Source organism: Phoca vitulina, unplaced genomic scaffold (genome assembly GCF_004348235.1).
Source record: "Phoca vitulina isolate PV1807 unplaced genomic scaffold, GSC_HSeal_1.0 scaffold10, whole genome shotgun sequence".
In the NCBI taxonomy this organism is placed as follows: Eukaryota; Metazoa; Chordata; class Mammalia; order Carnivora; family Phocidae; genus Phoca; species Phoca vitulina.
This window is the reverse complement of record NW_022589713.1, coordinates 3,975,218-3,995,372: the sequence shown is the minus strand read 5'-3', so window position 1 is coordinate 3,995,372 and position 20,155 is coordinate 3,975,218. Positions and strand designations below refer to the sequence as shown.

The following is a 20,155-nucleotide window of genomic DNA, read 5'->3' as shown; positions in this document are numbered from 1 at the left end:
TCATGGTCTAGGGTGGTGCCCGTGAGGATCGGGGAGTGGTCTGTGGTAAGACACATCCTACTCTGCGGACCCTTTCAGAGCTTTTGGATGTGACACTTAGGGAACTACTTAGGTAGGAGCTTCAGGTTCAGACAAACCTTTGCAGCCACCTCCTGACTCTAACACTGGTCAGTGAGCCAAGGGGCATCCTACACCACAGAAAACTGCTGGACAGCCTGGGGTGTTTCGTATTGTCTCAGAGCCTTACTGCGCTCACACTATGTCCATGTGCCTAGGCTTATTGATGTAAAAAAAACAACAGAAGATAAACTTAGCCATGGGATGGATTATCAGATACTCGTGGAAGACGTTAGTTCTATAAATGTTTTCCTCGTCATTATTTTGTAACTCAGAAGTAAGTTAAGTTTACATTTGATGATCCTGATGAGTTACAATGTACTGGTTATGGCTGAACTTGCACTTAGCGAAAATGATTAGCTAAATATGTTTATGCCAAAATTTATTTTGCCTTATTATTAAGTTTAAATGACATGGACTAAATTCACTGTACAGTATCTTTTTGAGTGGCTACCCAACATTGAAATGAAGAAAAAGATGTATTATAAAAGGCGACAATCAGTAGCACAGACAGTCAAATGGAGGTGGGGTATTTGAGTTCATGATAATCTAGTTACTGTGTGGGTTGCAGCTATTATGGGCTTTTCGAGCTACTTCCTATTGCAGAGCTGAGGGTGATTGAGGAATTTTTGACTCATTATATTACATTGTCATCATCATCAACTGGGTTGTTTTTCATATTTAAGATTGTGCCCTAAAAACATCAGATTTTTCCAATACTAAAAATATGTGGTTTTTTTGTACTTTAACATCTCTGATATCAAGGCTGACCTGGCAGTCAGTGTATACATTTTTCCCCCCAAAAAAGGTGTGTTAAGATGAGGGTGTATTTGTGCATTTTATATTCAGTGCTATCTCATCATCTGCAACAGGTCACACACTGGCCGTCATAGGCTTAAGTCTGTATAGAAGCATTTTTGTTTAACCTGCAGTTTTGTCCTGTTTTTAAATTTGGGATTAGTTGCCAATATTTTTATTTTTATTTTTATTTATTTATTATTTTTTTATTTTTTTGCCACCAAATGTTAAGAAAACATTTTATTTTCCAAGTTTTTAGTTGCCAATATTTTAAAAACTTGTAAGATTTTACTTGAGAATCCAGATTTCTTGACAAATTAGTAGGATTGGAAACCCTAGGCCTGCATTCCCATGTGGCGGCGGATGGACAGAGCTGTTTGCTTCTTTCCACTGGGCATTTGTTCTCTAGGTTTGAGCAGTCCTTATTTAGATGACTATTAATTTATATTGACTTCCTGGTCCCTGTATGCCCCTGAGTTTGTAAGTTAGTTGGATCCTGGTGAAGCTACGGTAACAGAAAGACCTAAAAATAGTGAAGCTCCAACCAGAGAGAAGCTTATTTCTATCTCCCATGATAGTACAGAAGGAGGCAGGCAGTCCAGGTGAGGAAGAAAGCTTCCTTGACCACCTTATTGCTCGAACATCAACCTCTTCTCATGTTTGTTATTAGTCTGTTTGGGCAGGTTTGGTTCACCAATGCTCTGTTCACATTTCATGCCACAGGAAAAAGAAGAGATTTCTCTCTATGTAAGTGATGCAGAAGTTGCATGTATTCCATTGCTTAGCACGTTGTCATGTGGCTACAACTAAGTATTGAGGAGGCTGGAAAATGTAGCCTTCAGCTCGGTGGTCACGTATGTGCCTCTTTAAAATTTGGTTGACGGGGAGGAAAGTTCTGTTACTAAAAGGAAGAAGGGGATCTTGGACACTAAAGGCATTCAGCAGTCCTGCCACAGTTTGCATCTCCTGGTCTGGGAAATGCTATATTTATAGTCAAATGACACATTGGTGATCAAATCTGGAATGAGTAATATATTTATAAAGTTCATGGGAGAGAAATCTGAGGCTCTGAGGTTTGCCCTAGAACACTCAGAAAAGCAATAGTAGAACCAGAGCTAGAACTTTTGTCCCTGTCCATCACTCCTTCCGTTACATCATTCCAACTTCATAAGAATATTAATTTATACTAGTAGGGTTTTTTAAATGAGCAAGTGATAGAGAAAACCCAGCAGCACTGGCATTTACAGCTTGGAAATCATCGGTTCAAGTTAGGTGCCCTTCGATGATGGGCACTTCCACCTGTAATCCCTCACTTAGTTTCTCTTCTGCATCCCCAGCCAGCTATCAGGTAAAAGTTAGTTCTAGTTTTCCCACTACCTTGCTATCTCTGAAAAAAGTTAACCCCCTTAAATACTTTTTCCTCAGCGTTGTATTGCTTCATGAAAAAAAATGATGAAAAGGATAAGCTAACGAAATGACAGCTAGTGGGAAAGTCATAAAGCTGGAAGAAGTCTTAATATCATTTATCTGTGTATGACTGGTCTGCATTGATTTTTCTCTCTTATAGGCTTTTATATATGCTCTTCCCTTTGTCTGGAACATTCCATACACACCTGCCACCTGCCCAGCTCCCTTCCTTTCTCCTCACCTTTTAAATTGACATTTAAATTGTACTTCCTCATGACGGCCTTCCCTGGAACTTTTAACTAGATGAAGATACCTTTATGTTCCCATATTACATGGGTTTCTGGATACATTTTTATTTAAGGTCATTCCCTGGCCCCCCAGGAAACTGTAAAATTAGTGAGAACAGTGGCATGTCTCATTGATTCTTTGCTTTATTTCCAGTATCCAGGTCAGATTCTGACCCTTATGAATTATCAAATGAATACTAAATGAATCAGGGGATAAATCAGTGGATGAACAGTTGAAGGGGAAGATGGCAGAGAAGAGAGGAAAGAAAAGGGAAGGTAGAAGCACCCAGTCCTTCGAGGTCCTTCCTAGTTCCTCATCTTGATGTTGGGGCAAGTGTGAGATCTAGAACCTCAGTAGCTGACAGGCTGTATTTCCTAAGCATCTTACACACATCTCACAAACTGTGCCTCCCTTTTCCTCTTTTTAATCTCCAGTTCTTTCTCTGCTACATTCAGTTTGCCTGAGATGTATGCACACATTCAGTGGGTCCCATACTTTTGCACTCCACATTATTTTATTGGAAATAACCAAGAGAAGTTTTGAGGATTAACATGAGGTCACCAACTTTTTACCAAGAAAGGTGTTCCATCTTTGACTAGAGAAGCCTGGCTTCTTTGCCTGTCACACTAGCCAATAATTTTCAAACTCTACTGTGGAGTCTGGTTCTGCAGATATGCTTCAGGGGCTGGGGATGAGGGAGGGTCACACCCCCTCTGATCAAAAGGACCCTAATCATAGATCTTGATCAAATCATTACCTAAGCCCATTTCCCCAGGTCCTCCTTGACTTCCTAAACCCATTCTGCTTCATGGAAGCGTGGGTTTTGTTTTTTTGGTTTTTTTGTTAGGTTTTTTTTTTTTTTTTTTTTTTTTTTTTTTGCTTTTGATACCCTCCAAATGGAATTTTTGTGTTGTGATAATTATGTGGCATTCAAAACAGTAAAATGCCTTGTGCTGTTAGACAACTAAGTAACGAAAATAGATGATGCATTTTTTTTCCAAGAACTATTTCTCACCTTCTTCCTCAAAGACAAAACCTATTTTTCTCTTGTTAAAAGAACTTCCTGCCTTTCAAACTTATTATGTGCTTTTATTCTGGCAGTTTTAAATGTTATATTTTGAAAAATGCATATTGTATTTCTCTGGTTATTGTTCTAAACTTAAACACTTCTTTTCCTTTTCATTTTCTGTACTTTTCCTCTCACTTAAAGAGGGAACATGCTCTAGGGCAGTAGAAACCAGAGATATATATTCTTATATTTTTTTACATGACAGGATTGTATGTTTTCTTTTTTTTTTTTTTTAGATTTATTTATTTATTTGCGAGAGAAAGAAAGAGAAAGCAGTGGGGAGGAACAGAGGGAGAGAGAAACTCAAGCAGACACTGCACTGAGAACAGAGCCTGACACAGAGCTTGATCTCATGACCCCCGAGATCATGACCTGAGCCGAAACCAAGAGTCAGATGCTTAACCAACTGCACCACCAGGCACCCCAGGATCCTATATTTTCTTAATAATTAGGGTTACTCATGCACAGACTTAAAGAGCTAAATGGGACATTAGAGGATTTGGTCCAAACCCTTATCTTACAAATGAGGAAACAGAGACCCAAAGAAGTAAAATGACTTGCTTAAACTCACAGATTAAAAGATCCAGGTGTCAGTTAAGAACATTAATTGTAGACAATAGAAACCTACTCTGATTAACTTGAATGACACACTACTACGTCAAAGGACAGAGGTAGTGAGATTTAAAACAATTCGATCCCTTCCAAGGGTATAAATTTCATGCAAGGAAAACAATATGAAAGATACACACTACCCATAAAAAATAATCATCCCATCCATGGAATTTTTCAATGCACCCAGCCTTATGTGAGGAAGCTCTTGTACATTGATTGATTCACTGAAAGAAATGACAGCCTGAATTTTCTTAAGGAATCACTTACTTTCAGAAGAGTCTCTGAACTCTGTATTTGGAGATAAATTGGAATTGTTTTCAAAGCTTCCCTTTCTTTCTCTCTTTAGATTATCTAGATTAATTCTTACCTTGTCCTCTTTTGTAAAGAAATCTGTAGGTTAGCAACCCTAAATATTTGAGCGTAACCGGGTTACAGATATGTATATGCTCTGTGTTTGTCTGAGAGGGTAGAATCAGCCAGAGTATCAGTTTCCAAACTTAAGACCTCTGTGTGTCAATGGCAGGGCTCTGTGGAGCCACACCTTCACGTCTACATACTCCAAGACAATCCATCATGATTTATGTTACTTGCTTGTACACCAACAAGATAATTATTTGAACAGAGCATTTCAGGGCTAAAAGAAAAGTGAGGGAACCACTGGGTCTGGTGGATGAGAACCCAAGGAGGTGGGGCAGGAATGGGAAATGAGAACTATAGGAGATAGCGTTATGAGGCATGGCAGGGAAGAAGGAGTTCAGAGTCAGGAAGAAATTGAATCCTCTTAGAAAAACTGGGGGTTTATAAAAAATGGAGGTGTTTGAGGGTTAAGAATAGAGGACTTGGAACATGGCCAGGATGGTTGGAAGCCAGAAAGAGATGATCCAGAGTCTGCGTGTCTGAATAAGAGAAAATACAGAGCAGGAAAGAAGGAAGGAGCACAGGCTGAGCTTTGCAGTCCTTTAGATGAACAGGTGCAAGCTGGAACTGAGTTAAACCTAGAGAGGATTTTGTTTGCCCACTTATCCAAAATACAAGCTGAGAGAAACTGTTCCAGACTTGGGCTGAGAATCTGATGTCACAGGAAGTGAGGGAAACTTACTTCTTAACATACTTAAAATTTAACTTCATTTTTTTAATCAGTAGGTATTTATTGAGCTTCTACTATGTGACAGATAGTTTTCTAGGCAGTAGAGATACTGAGGAAACAAGACAGAAAAAAAGTCCTTGTTCACCTGGAACTCATGTTCTGATGGGAGGAGATAGAAAACAAAGAAACAAGTAAGTAATTTAAGGAAATAAGATGAATGCAGACAGTAGTGTTACAAAGGAAACGAAACAAGGTGATACGATATAAGGTGAGTGACTAGGGATAGCGGTGGGTGGATAATTTCGATGTAATTTGATTTGGTTTTTAAAAAGATCACTCTGGCTGCTCCTTGGCTGACTTGATAGCACAGATCCTACAAGGGAACCTGCTGACCTCATTTTGTCCCCTCTGGGCACCAGGTGACTAATAAGAGGTTTTAGCCAGCCCAGGTATCTGTATTTAACAAAACATAAAGGAGCTTTTATTTTTTTATATTTTAATATAATTTATTAAATTATAAGTTCATAACCATTAATTTTTCATAATGATTGTGTTTAGAAAAAAGTATTTTTGTTTTAAGTCACTGAGTTTTGGAGTGATTTCATTTTTCTGCAATAGCTACCTGGAACAACAGTAGAGATGAGATGTTACACGAGTGCATGGAAAGGATTTCTATCCCAGATTTGAGTGAGGGAAGACAATAATTCCTGATTCCCAGCATCTCTGAGTCAGGGCACTCCTCCTCAGAGAATGCCCACTACTTCATCATTGCCACAGGAAGCTGAGACATAAAGGAGCTTTTAAACTTGAGACCTAGTGAATATGACAAGACTCGTTTTGGCTGTGTGACATTGACAAGAGAATTTTTTGAGATGGATTGAATCTGGCTTATAAAAGGAACTACATGCATCTTCCCCAAAATGTGCAATAAACCTTAGAAGTTACACAATAAGGTTCTCCTCATTAATAATCTGATGAAAGCTCCAAAGAGTCCCCATGCTGGTCCACAGTGGATCCTCTTGTTCCTGTGTTTCTCCTGCTCAGATCAGGGGCTCTTTCTGTATTCTGGTGCTCAGGAATGGCTGTGTGATTCTGATAACTGCCGTCCCTTTTGGGGAAGAAAGTCTCCATGTGCTGGCAGCTGCATGCTCCCTGACAATGATGTTTAAACTGCGGGGGGGGAGGAGGATCTTTTTGATGGGAAACCTATCTTTCCTGCTTGATGTCCCCTGTGTGTTCCTTCAGGAAACTTTCTGTGTAACATTATTAAAAATCCCCGGGCATCAGTAGCTAAGAAGAGCACAGTTCTGTGACTTTTCAGTCACTTCATGCTCCATATGCCTTCCCTAGAAAGGGAAGGCAGAAAATTGGTAAGAGCTGGGTGTCCCAGAATAGAATCTTTGGAAATGAAACTCTTGATCCTTAGGTGGTTGTCATACCAAAGTACCCAAATATCAGCCAATCTAACTGGAAAGCTATCTGTTCATCCTTGGGTCTTGCTGTTATTCATAGACAAAGATACTAAAGTTTAAAGGACAATAGTCAAATGTCATTGCTGTCTTTCTCTTTGGCAACCAACAAATACCAGCTTTTTTCTAAGCAGGAGAAGCCCAATTTCTGAACAGAGCCAATTTATAAATACCATTGCTTGGTCCTGCAAAATGAAGATTGTTCTACTTAGAGTGACAATTCACAGTCTTGGGTGTTAGTAAATATCATCTCGTTGATAGCGTGTAATTTAAAAACTCACAAAACTGCTGTTATGGATTTTACCATAAAACCATGTAAAACCAATGATCATCTTTGAACCTGCTATTACAGGAGTTGGGATTTACAATGTCTTATTTTTAAAAGAAGGGCTATGTAGGTATTTAGGTGGATTCTTTTTCACATAAAGGATTCGCCATATGAAGGCTTCAACAAAAACTACCTAATGATTGTCAAGATAGTTGGCTCTGACCTTGTCCTGGTAACTAATTGCTCTCTCAGTGACAAAATAGAAAAATTGAATTTCAATTTTAAAAATATCCTAGCCAACCTACTATTTATTTATTTATTTATTTATTTATTTATTTATTTATTTTAAAGATTTTATTTATTTATTGGACAGAGAGAGACATAGTGAGAGCAGGAACACAAGGGGGGGGAGTGGTAGAGGGAGAAGCAGGCTTCCTGCGGAGCAGGGAGCCCCATGTGGGACTCGATCCCAGGACCCTGGGACCATGACCTGAGCCGAAGGCAGATGCTTAACAACTGAGCCACCCAGGTGCCCCCCTAGCCAACCTACTATTTAAATGCTAAAATATATGTTGATTACTTTCTCCCCAAATCATGACAATTACTATCATTTGGCATATTACATATCTACAAAATATCTTAAGGAAGAAAATTAAAACCTTAGGGTAGAGAATCATATCTTGTAAAAAGGATTTAACAGCAGGAGTAAGCCTGGGTTCTGACAGCTACTAGATAAATTTGGAAGCCAAGAAAGATAATCAAGATACTAAGACACATGTTCTAATCAGTCACATTGGAATAGTTGCCAGGTAATGGAGCTCATTAGAGGAAGTAACGTATTCCATGTAGCTGTATTAAAGAGTCCAGCATCCCAGACGCTGCTGATATCCTATGCTTCCAGTTTTCTGGGAAACTTCACCTGCTTGGCAGACCAGAAGCACCATCCAAAGTTCTTGTGCTTGCCTTTTGCCAAGCTCTATAGTCTTTAAATGTATCTGTAAAGATAAAGATACTGGAGTAGAACCAGTTTGCAGAGTCAAGGAAGTGCAGGAGAGCATTCTTGTTATTGCTTTCTTACCTCATTAACAAAAAAAGTGTCCCACAGAATAAAAAAACAAAAATCTCAGCAGGCTGATATTGGAAAATTCAAATTACCATTCCCTTCATAGTAGTAATTCACTGCTGAATGCAGATGAATTCATATTATTTGAAATATAGTTAATTCAAAACACTGCATGCTTATAGTTTGGAATAGTTGGTCCTGTGAGATATGAATTCAGACATATTTGTTTACTTCCAAGTGAAACAAGAATTCTGATCGCCTTTTAATAGGAAAAGAGTGGACTTGGTGAAAATACACATACAAACATCCTTTTATCCCTGTTACCTTAGTGATTAGGTTTTAATACAGGCCCACAGCTGAAAATAGTTTGTTCAACTGAGTAGCAGATCCATGTATGGAGATGTTTGCTAGATACCCCAGCATTACAGGGTATCTGTAAAAAGGGAAACCCTCTCCCTGGGGAACAGTTTACTTAGCATTTACTGAAGGTCATGGAATGCCAGTATCTAAACCTTACCTTAAGCTGTCTTCTTGATTTTCAAATTGATAATACCTATACATCTTGCTTGATAAAATATTTATTTCCCTGTAAGTTTTATGTTTGATCCTCTTGATGAGTTGCTGTAAATTCAGATGTACCTTTCATACTCACAGTGAATATAAGTGTGCCCCTTTCACTGATAATGAATGAGTAGGGGGTATAAAACCCTCTTGAAATTACAAAGTGTTAAGCACTATATAACCTTCCTTCGTATTTGCCCTGGGAATGAGTATTAGAAGCATAGAAATGCCCATTAATCCCACCCTTGTGTGGCATGACTTCCCCAATCATGGTTGTCTGTCTGTCATTAAGCTGGTGCTGGGAACTTGAATTTTGAGTAAATTTTAACAAGGTGAGACCATAATTTATTTTAATTGCTGATGGATAATAATGGCTGAATAGCAATGGTTGAGATTTACGGAAGTGGTATTCAATTTCCTGCTGTTGATGCCACTCTGAATTTGAATAAGGCACTTATATATTCTGTAAAAGGTTGATAATGTAACCAGTTTATGACTTACCTCACAAAGTTAAAATGCATGTGAAGATAAAACGGAAAGAATTTAGGTCCTTAGAAAAGAGCCAATATCCAAATCTAGAAATTTTACATTAACGTATTAACGTGAGCCAGCTATAGAATTAACTAAAACCCCCAGGCTTGTGGACCTCATGAGAACACACTCTCATTTACAGAAAAAAACAAAAAATAAAACAAAACAAAACAAAAAATTCCACAACAACCCCAAACACAAACAAACAAAAAACAACTGCTTGGCCAGAAGAGATGTAAAGACGTCCTGTGAGTCTGTGGCCATCTCTTCATGAACAGTTTAAAAAGATATATAAGATATATATAAACAGAGAAAACTTGAGAAATGGAATTCGGGAAAGGAATTTATTATTATTTAAGAAAAAATACTAGGTTATTGCTTATCAAGTGTTTTTGCAACTGTATTCTTAGCAAGGCAATTTAAAATAATGATTAAAAATGGGGGCGCCTGGGTGGCTCAGTTGGTTAAGTGACTGCCTTCGGCTCAGGTCATGATCCTGGAGTCCCAGGATCTAGTCCCCATCCGGCTCCCTGCTCGGCAGGGAGTCTGCTTCTCCCTCTGACCCTCCCCCTCTCATGCTCTCTCTCTCTCTCTCTCATTCTCTCTCTCAAATAAATAAATAAAATCTTTAAAAAAATAAAATAAAATAAAATAAAATAATGATTAAAAATGGAAAATTACAGAACTCCCAAACCAAATGGTTATAAATTACTTAGTACTTTCAAAGTGATACTTTTTTGTTCTGCTCTAGTTCAAACACCTGATGACTTTCTAAGAATTTGTGCAGGGCATTTCTTTCAGGATTTAGAAAAAGCCTTCTATTTTATTGTGCTTTATGTGTTACCAAAAATTAATAAATAAATTTTAAGTTAAATTACCATGATAAATATTTAGAATGTTCTCCAGCAATTCATTGCTATTTATTTCTTCCAGGCTTGTACAGCATATGTGGATTTTATGATTTCTGTGGCCAGGTTGATTCGTAAGGAGAAAGGACTGCCCATCGATGAAAACCAGCTTTCTTTGGAAATGAAGAGAGTTATGGAATTGGAAAAAGAAATTGCCAATGTAAAACACATTTTCTCTAATTCATTGAATAATGTTATCACTCTTTTTTTTTTTTAAGAATGTATTTTTTACTTGAGAGAGAGTGAGTGAGAGAGTGCACAAGCTGGAGGCGGGGTGAGGCTGAGGGAGAAGCAGACTCCCCGCTGAGCCAGGAACCCCGTGGGGCTGGATCCCAGGACCCTGGGATCGTGGCCTGAGCCGAAGGCAGATGCTCAACTCACTGAGCCACCCAAGCGCCCCAGTGTATCACTCTTTTCTTTCTTTCTCCTCTATCATATTATAAAGGTAAAAGGTGCAACTTTTTAAACAACTGGTAAAAATGCCTAGCTCAGTAATGAATCATTGACTTTAAGAAGACCTTTGAAACTGTAGAATTTTGTAGTAAACTGGGTTCCTGACATCAAGGAGACATAACTAAGTTTGACAAATATTAAGCCAGATACACTTAATTACCAATTATAAGTGGATTATACCAAAAGCCTAACTATTTGCAGTCAAACAGTTGTTGAGATGTCCTTGAGACTCAGGGCACATGTGATTGCTAACTATCGAGCAAAGTTGTTTTAGTTTTGATGTGTGTAGTTTTACTTTGTTTTATTTTAAAGTTTAAGGTGATCACAGAGATTGACTATCCCTCTGCTTAATATTAGTCCCTGAACATTGCCACGTGACGGCTCAGTGTGACCGAGTTCCGACTGTCAGCCTGGCTCAGAGGATCTGACAGGAACAGCAAAGTCATAGGATGTTTTCCTGAGTTTCCTCTGGTTTCAGATGAACGCTTGGAGTCTGAATTGGCACTTTCTTGTCTGACATTCCTCTGACAGAGTCTGCAGTCTCAAGGAGTGAACTCTGTCTAAGCAGCATCAAGGTTACTGATTAAACCCATTGTCAGTTTCAGTCTAGAATCTACAGGGCTCTCCCTGACGTTGTAAACAACAGTCTGTGCTCCTGAATCCCCAGGTGCTTGCCACCGCCATCAGAATCTTGAAGACTAAAGATCTTTGAGGGCAATTTTAGGTTTCCTGGAGCTATGTGACACCCAAAATCTCCAATCAGAACCAGAGTTTGCTTGGAGCTGCAGCTGGATGAATGGCAGTTGGATGGGTTACATGTGGTTCTGTGCTGAAAACGGAATTGTTAGAGGAGAACAGTGTATTGCCTTGGGTTTCTGCCATTGCACCTTCCCAGACCATGTTCTCCTTTGATCAGCCTTAGCTCTCTGATAATCATATCTTACCTCAAAATGATTTGTGTCTATGTTTTTTCTCCTCTCTTAGACTCAGGTTGGGGTAAGGTCTTAGTCTTCTTTGAATCACCTGTGCAGCTTATTATCCCGTTCAGATGTTCAATAAATGATTTTTTAAATAGTGAATAAATAAGTGACCTAAAGGGGAAACTGGAGCCATTGTCTCTGAGAAATAATTCCCATGTTAAACTTCCACCTTTCATCTCTCTTGCTTTTTCCTATTTCAGCCACTAGTTGGGGAGTTGTTACTGCATTTCTTTTTTGATTCTGTGAAAAATAAATGAATAAATAAATAAATAAAACTGGATGCTGTTGAGTATAGAGCATTCTGAACTGGTTAGGCAGGATAGGAGGACAGCACAAAAGTAGAAGGTGCTAGCACTCTCCTCAGATAACTGTGCTGTTTACTAGGAATTTTTTCTCTTGCTTTAAATTCTTGCAGAAGTCATTGTGGCTTTTTTTTTCTTGTCTGGATTTTAACTGGGATACTGAATGGTGGCAATGCGGAAGTGGGAGAGAGTATTTGAGAGATACATTGCAGATGACTGTATTTGAGAAAGTTATCATATAAAACAATCACAGAACAACTGAGCTGACCATGACCCTTAGAAGAAAAGAGGACTGTGGACACTGCCTAGGGGGTTCAGCGGTTGTCAAAGCATAAGAAGATTTTTGAAGAATCTTATACTTGACACAGTAGCCAAATCTTGATGATTGTTACTGAATATACTTAAAATCTCCTGAATTTTCTTTTTGATATGAATTTATTTTAACCATAAACAAGTATACAAAACAGAACTTAAATTATATTGTGCCTATTCCATATTTCTTTTCCCCTCATAGAGAGTTATGTTTTTCTGAAGTATTCTTAGTTCTAAAATAATGATCAAAAATTAAATCCATAGGCTACAACTAAACCTGAAGATCGAAATGACCCCATGCTTCTTTACAACAAAATGACATTAGCCCAGATCCAAAATAACTTTTCACTAGATATCGATGGGAAGGTAAGTAGCAAGTTTCGTGTTCTCTGTTATTGTGCCGTTTCTAAAATTATAACAATGAAATACAGTTTGTTAAAATTCAGTGATTACTTATTTATTGAAATAAATTGAACTTCAAAATGAATTTAGATGACACCAACCATTTGACTTCATGATAAGACTGGAAAAAAAAACACAGACCTATGTGAAATCACTGTATTTGCTTTAGTTAAAGTGAATTTCAAAGGTAAAACCCCTTTCAAAGCAGCTGTGCAATGATACTAGGAACTGTTGTAGCAAAGGGTTTGGAAAACATTAAAATGGAAAATCCTTCTGAGAGACCATTATATAGCCACTGGACTTGGACAGTCAAATAATAAAATCACTAGATTTCTTTTTAACTCCTAAAAAGGATAATTTATTTATAGAACTTGCCATATTCTCATCAAGGCCATCTATCGAGATGTTCAGAGCCATGATGGAGAAATAGAACCCAAGAAATAAGAAAAATTTGTCTCCTAAATTCCATTATAAATAGTAGTAATTCATTAGCTAGGATGCAGTAATCTCTTTTGGGGACTATGTGTGTATCCTTGTGTATTAGTTGATGCACATGATCGGGAAGTGAAGCAAGATAGGAAAATCTACAAACTATCACATTCAGTGATAGAATTCTCTTTGGCCCTAATTACAGTTAAAAAAAAAAAGGACTTTGTAAAGGCATGACCTATTGTTAGGAATTTGTCACATAGAACTGTTTAATATAATAAGGGCTTCATAAATCCATTTTGAAAGAATGGTCCAAACCACCAAAGAGAATCAAGAAAAGCATATAGCACTTAATACTTAATAAGTGATCAGTATATTTATATACTTACAAATGTATAAACTTCTCAAACACTGAAATACGGCTGCAAGATTTGCATAGTCTCCATGTCTATGGGTTTTTTCTTATATCTACTGGTGGTTGAATAACCACAATTCCCTTTTAGAGAATAAGAGATAAGATTTCATCTTTTAGCAGCTCCAAAGTGTAAAAATTGCACGCCTATAGACCCAATATTGATAGTTTCAAATGTGTTGTTTGGCTTCTTTGGACCATTCGTGTTGTATCTATAACATTACTGTACCTCTCCTATGACAATAGTATGCTTTCATTTATAGCAGGATCTCCACTGAGGTGTATTACGGTGTTTGAATGGATTGTTATATCCACTTTTAAAAGATAAACACTTTATACCCATTTAAATTTTTGCATAAACTAAGGAAGTTTTATTTTTAAAGCTAGATTTCTTTTTTGTGTGTGTGAGTTAGACCAAGATGGATGACACTGAGCTAAATTTCTAGCTGTATATCTTCTATCCTTAGAAGCTTTGCTTTTGCTCTTAAATGGTTGGCTTACTGCTGCTATCTGAATAATCATGCTACAGAACTAAGTTTTATTCAAAAACTGATTGGAACAATGGAGGAAAAATTCCAAACAAATGTCACACTGACCATCGTGATAATTATATAGTGATGCAAATGACACCCTAACCATGTCTGACTCCATAACCATAATTGAGTCTTAGAACCAAGAAGAGAAATCCAAAATTACTGAATGTTTTCTGCCTGCTTTTTTCCAGCCATTCAGCTGGTCAAATTTCACAAATGAAATCATGTCAACTGTGAATATTAGTATTCCAAATGAGGAAGATGTGGTTGTTTATGCTCCAGAATATTTAACCAAACTTAAGCTCATTCTTACCAAATATTCTGCCAGGTAGGTATGTCAGAGTGACTATGTCCTCAAAATTTACATTTAATATCACTCTTTAGAAGCTTTGCAGCCTCATCTTTTCTGTTGCTGGGTGGTGGGTTTTTTTATACAGAGATCTTCAAAATTTAATGTCCTGGCGGTTCATAATGGATCTTGTAAGCAGCCTCAGCCGAACCTACAAGGAGTCCAGAAATGCTTTCCGCAAGGTGAAGAAAAAATCTCTTTTCTTAAGACTTAAAGCATAAAGAGATACATGGTTATGAAGGCTTGCCATGTACAGTGCTAGAATGTGGTGAACTTTGCCAAGAGTCAACATGCCAAGTATTGGTTATTTCGCCCATATTTAGGAAAGCCAGCTTTCATGGGCTTTGCCATCCTGTGATTGTCTACTCTGGCGCCATGATTGAATTGCTCTGGAAGGAGATGCATTTGGTTATTGGAGCAGCTTGTGAAAGAGTACTGGCTTGGTTTTTTGTTGTGTTAAAAGTAATTGCAAGGGTATATATCTCAATTAACTTGACTTTCAGGTGCTTGTAGCACACTAGACACACAGACAGATGGACTACATTGATATAGACAATCCACTGAGAGCACACCTACCTGGGGACAACCATAAGGCCTTTTATTAGGCTGTACCTTCACTATTTAAACAATCATCCTAGTAGTCCTGTGGTGAGGGGAGAGGGCAGGAGGGATAGAAGAAGGAGACATTTTGGCAAATGTACTGGTTGGTGTTATGGAAAGGAAATAACTGTTTAATTGAAATTTTTAGCATTTACCCTTTGAAAGAAAATGTAGACAAATTTTTAAAATTAAAGAATGTAAAAAAGGTATCTTGCTCAATTTCCCTTATTTCAGTTAATCCCCTCATTAGTGCTTAAATTTATATACGTACAGTTCTTCTAAGTACTGAAAGTTCAGCCAAAACATTAAAAAACAGGAATGTGTTTTCTTGTATACCAGATTTCTCCCCGGTTACATATATTGAACATTACTTCATGTTTATGTTTATGCAGTTGGAACTATTATTTTTTTGTTTGGTTTTGGATGGGGGGGCATTTTGTTGTTGTTGTTTTCTGAAGCTGTCTAGAAGGATATTCACCTGTAATAGCCTAAAGTTCTACTGGGACATGCTACCGAAAATATACCTTGTTTTCGGACTATTTATAAGTAAACTGTCCAATTGGATTACATTTTGTCATGGGCAAGGACAACATGCCTTGTAAGGAGAAGCAATGAACATTTGCAAGAACTTAAGGGACATAAAGAACAGAGTCCTGTGGAATGTGTGTTCTCCTTTGCTGTGGCCATCTACTTGTGTTCAGATGCCATTTCCTTTCTCTTACCCACAGGCCCTTTATGGCACAACATCAGAAACAGCAACATGGAGACGTTGTGCAAACTATGTCAATGGAAATATGGAAAATGCTGTGGGAAGGCTGTACGTGGAAGCAGCATTTGCTGGAGAGAGTAAACATGTGGTAATGTTTTCAGCACGATACTGTATCAGTTAGTTGTTTGCATCGATTAGCAATTACAATAGTTCATAATTTGGCTAGTTTTATTAATTGGCAGAGAATCTCGGAATCATAATTTGTTGTTATTTCTCAGTGAATCTCCCCCTCCTTCCCCCAAGGGTCTGGTTATGTTTCTAATCTTAAGATTGTCTAGTCCAAAACCAATTGTCCATTTTCCAAAAGCAGTGTATTCAGAGTATCCACTCATGTGTTCTGATGATAGAGACATTTGTAAAGTCTCCTGTTAGCAATTTGACCAAAAATCAGTGTTTTCTGAAAAACTTTGAAAGTAAACCAGAGTTTATTTGAAATATTTAAAAAATGTACTCCATTTTTCATTGTTATTGAAATGAAGACAGTGGAACTTAAAGTTAAAGAAACTATTAAAATACTACTTCTTAATTGAACTACTAACAGTGATAACAGTTACTATTTCATGTGAATTCTTTTATAATCATGGAAACTATTACATTCTAAAGATGATTTTTTAATTAACGCATATATAAGACCTATTTAATCATTAGTGTTGGTGGTAGCAAAATTCCTTTAAAAATATAATTATCCACATATATCCATTTGTTTATGTCACAGTTTATCTATAAATTTGCATGTATTAACATATTATTGAGTCCTATAAAGACAGCTTATAGCCCTATTTTTTAAAATCTGTGTTACCAAAAATTAATTCATCTCCTAAATTTGTCTTCTGTTCCTTTGGTTTTAGGTTGAGGATTTGATTACTCAAATCCGTGAGGTGTTTATTCAGACTTTAGATGACCTCACTTGGATGGATGCTGAAACGAAAAAGAAAGCTGAGGAGAAGGTAAAATAAATAAATAAATAAATAAATAAATAAATAAATAAAAGCAGAGCTAACTATTAAACAATTTCTTTACAAGAAAAGATCAACTTTTAAAAGAAGTTCAGAAAAAAATTCAGGGATTGCATAAAATGAAAGCAATCTCCTTCAAGATGTCATGTTTCCAGGAACAGTTTTCATGGATAAAGATTTGTTTCTACGATTTTCACCTCTTATTATCTCTTTACAAAGAGATAATAAAAACTCCTACTCTCCATGTTCAATTCAAAATTTTGAAAGATCCCCGATTTTCCTTTTTTTTTTTTTTAAAGGACTCTTCAGAAAATAAGAAGAAAATCCTATATGAACAATAAAGCTCTGAAAGATACTATCAGTGGTTCATATTTTTCCTCTTTTTATAAAACATACCCAAAGGGACTCTGCCAAAGCCTAAAAATATCCTTTCAATTTTTACCGCAGATTTCCAGCTCAATTTTTAAAACATGCCTTATTTAAATTTTTATATGACCCAGGGAGAAAAATACTAAATTTCTGTCAAGCAAAGGTAAGGTGATGTATTACTTAAGTATTACATGGTGATTTACGGTTAAAGAGATGTTGAGGGAGCCTTTTTATAACTATTCCTACCTACCCCCACTGTGCACCTGTTATTGGAACTTCTAATATCTTGCCTAAGAACAAAGGTGTCAGATGTCTAAGGAGATCTTAGGTTTAAACTCACTATGATCATTTGTCTTGATAACTATATAAAACTAGAAGGAACATGTCCAGTGGAAATTGTATATGCTTTGGGAGTAGTATTCACATACAATCTGATAATTCCACTGTAGTTGAGGTGGCAAGAACAGACCATTCTTCAAACTGAAACAGAAAGATTTTATGAACCTATTATAATACAAAAACCAAGTGGTAGTCTAGTTCTTTTCCAGGATTAAAGCATGTGAAAGGACTATCTTTTTCAGCTATCCCAAAGCTGTGGCTAGGTTAGGTCTAGAATTTAGGCACTACAATATACCTATCTTTCCATCACTGACTAGGTCCTCAGAAGTTCAGGCTGGATTTATTCCTTTCATGTTTTTCTATCTATCTGTGACATGGTTCTATTTGATGTAGCCAACTGGATTGTGCTTGATCATCATTTCCCAAGGTGGTATCACAAGCCAATGGACCCATAAGTAGTTCCATGAAAAAAGGGTCCCTTGCTCAAAGAATTTAGGAAACTGGTTCCTGTAGGAAGCCTTCCCTGCTCCCACCTTACCCTAGGTTACATGCTCCTAGGGTATGAACTTAAGGCACCATATCTAATACTCATTACATTTTAGACTGCAGTAAAGAAGCCTGCTTAATGTTTCTGTCACAGTATTTACCCAAAGTATTGGACAATAAATCCTTTTTATGTAGACCCATTTCTATAGAGTCTGTGCCTCTTAGGACACTCTTTGGGGAAGTGTCTTCTAGAAAATAAAAAACCTTCAAGAGGAGGCTGATTGTAATGGGCAATGGTGTGGAAATCTACAAGAAAACAGACTTGGGCCAAACTGGCTTATTGACACATATCCTGTCTGATCCGCTGCGGAAATCCTGTGCTTATGAAACAGATTTGTAACATAATTAAATTATTTAAGAACAATGTAATATGATAGAATCAAAAGTCAAATATCTTTGAGAAAAATGAGAGAAATAAAAAAAATAGAAATAGAGATCATAATAGGAAACAAGTAGTAATAATGAAATAATAAAAGTAAACAATTCTAAAATAATAAAAATAAAAATTAGAAATGATAGTAAGCAAGCGGTCAATATGAGCTGGTATAGCAAGGAAAATCCTGTTCTCTACTTTTTTAAATAATGCCACTCATTTAACTGTGGGCAGGTAGGTACGTTGGCTTTGGGGACCAAAAGAGAACATACAAACTCCAGGACTCAATATTCAGAAAGAATATTAGCACTAAACCTAGAAGCCCATATCTGTTTTCTCAGCCAACTCAGTGAAGTGGAAAGATAATTATAAGCTGCTAGAATGGAAGCTCTAAATATTACCCCTCCTATAAAATTGAAGAAAAAAGCGTTTCAGAGGAAAAAGTTCATAGAAGTACAATACATGTGGAACGATGACTTGTCAGTTTTCATTTTGATTTTCTTGGGAAAGCTGGAGCCTATGAGAATAGGGTATTAGAAGCAAAATTTCAGAGCTGTTTTTTGTTTATTTTGAACCCTAGGGAGAAGCCATTTCAAAGATCTCTATTTAAGTGTTGTCAAATACTATTTTTGTAAGCAATATGGATCAAGTTATTCAATTGCTAGTCATGGCAAATTATAATGTTTGCATTTGGAAGTTATGTAATTGCCCTTACATTCAATGTTTTAATTTTCCTAGGCCTTAGCCATTAAAGAAAGAATTGGCTATCCTGATGACATTATTTCAAATGATAATAAACTGAATAATGAATACCTCGAGGTAAGTCTCTATGAAGACTGTGCTAATGATACCTGGGCCTGGTGGTAATGTCATTTCTAGCTGTGGGGTGCCAGAAATTATGTGAAGTAGCCTAAAGCCAAAGATCTCGTTATATAAAGCCTTTTACACTGAAGCCAAAACTATGTTTTAGTTTTAGCCTTTTGTTTCATCGGCCTGGTTCATATTTGGGTTTTGTTATTTTGGTTTCCATATAGTCCATTGAACAGTAGTGGGAGAATCTGGTGTCCTTTAAAGTGCATCAAGGGGTAGACATCAGAGTGATGAGCAACAGGCGGCCCTCAGGCTCCTTATCTCACCTTGTACAGGCCTGAAAAGTCAAGTCTTCAGTTTTCCTCCACTTTCCAATTATTCCTCCACTGGATAAAAACCAGGTCATGCCTCTGTATTTAAAAAATAAAACAAAACAAAAACCTACTGTTTGAAAACCAGAAGCGATTTTATTCCCCTCTGGTAATGTAACAATGAAAAGGGAACAGAATCGATTCAAGTCACTATGCTATTGATTTCAGACCCAGCTGAGGGTCCTGTTGCTAACCTTGTGGTCCCCGCAACTACTTTGAAACCCTGGTGACAATAAGGTGATCCTTGCCCAGACCTGGGGATGACAGTGATTCCTAATCCATTGATTACTAGCATCACGTGGGGGTTTGCAAACCACAGTGTCCTCTCCTCTCTTCCAATTTGTAGAAAAGCTTGACTATTTCTTGTAAGTGAACAGGCTGCAGCATGTGAGTCCCGGGGGCCCTGTCTCAGGAGTCCAGTGGCTAAGAGCAAAGACTCACAGATAAGTACTTAGGTTCAAATTCCAGCTTCACCACTCACTAACTTGGGCAAGTGACTTAATTGTCTGCATGGTTTCTTCAGCTTTAAAATGGTGGTAACAGCCCATCTTCATAAGATTATATTATATTATAAGGATTAAAAACATGTAATATATAAAGTGCTGAGAACAGTGCCCGGTACATAGTAAGTGCTAAATTAAGAATGGACTCTTGTCTCATCTGTCATGTAAG

At 37.2% G+C, this 20,155-nt stretch overlaps 1 protein-coding gene across 1 annotated transcript in view; it reads left to right on the top strand.

Moving 5' to 3' along the window:
* The window catches only part of MME (membrane metalloendopeptidase), a 97,405-nt gene that overhangs the window by 36,466 nt on the left and 40,784 nt on the right, over positions 1-20,155 (top strand). Inside the window, exons 9-15 of the mRNA XM_032409190.1 lie at positions 10,204-10,338; positions 12,490-12,591; positions 14,193-14,329; positions 14,439-14,532; positions 15,679-15,807; positions 16,568-16,666; positions 19,041-19,121. Of these exons, the coding sequence (XP_032265081.1) occupies positions 10,204-10,338; positions 12,490-12,591; positions 14,193-14,329; positions 14,439-14,532; positions 15,679-15,807; positions 16,568-16,666; positions 19,041-19,121 (777 nt within the window). The remainder of the gene's footprint in view (positions 1-10,203; positions 10,339-12,489; positions 12,592-14,192; positions 14,330-14,438; positions 14,533-15,678; positions 15,808-16,567; positions 16,667-19,040; positions 19,122-20,155) is intronic.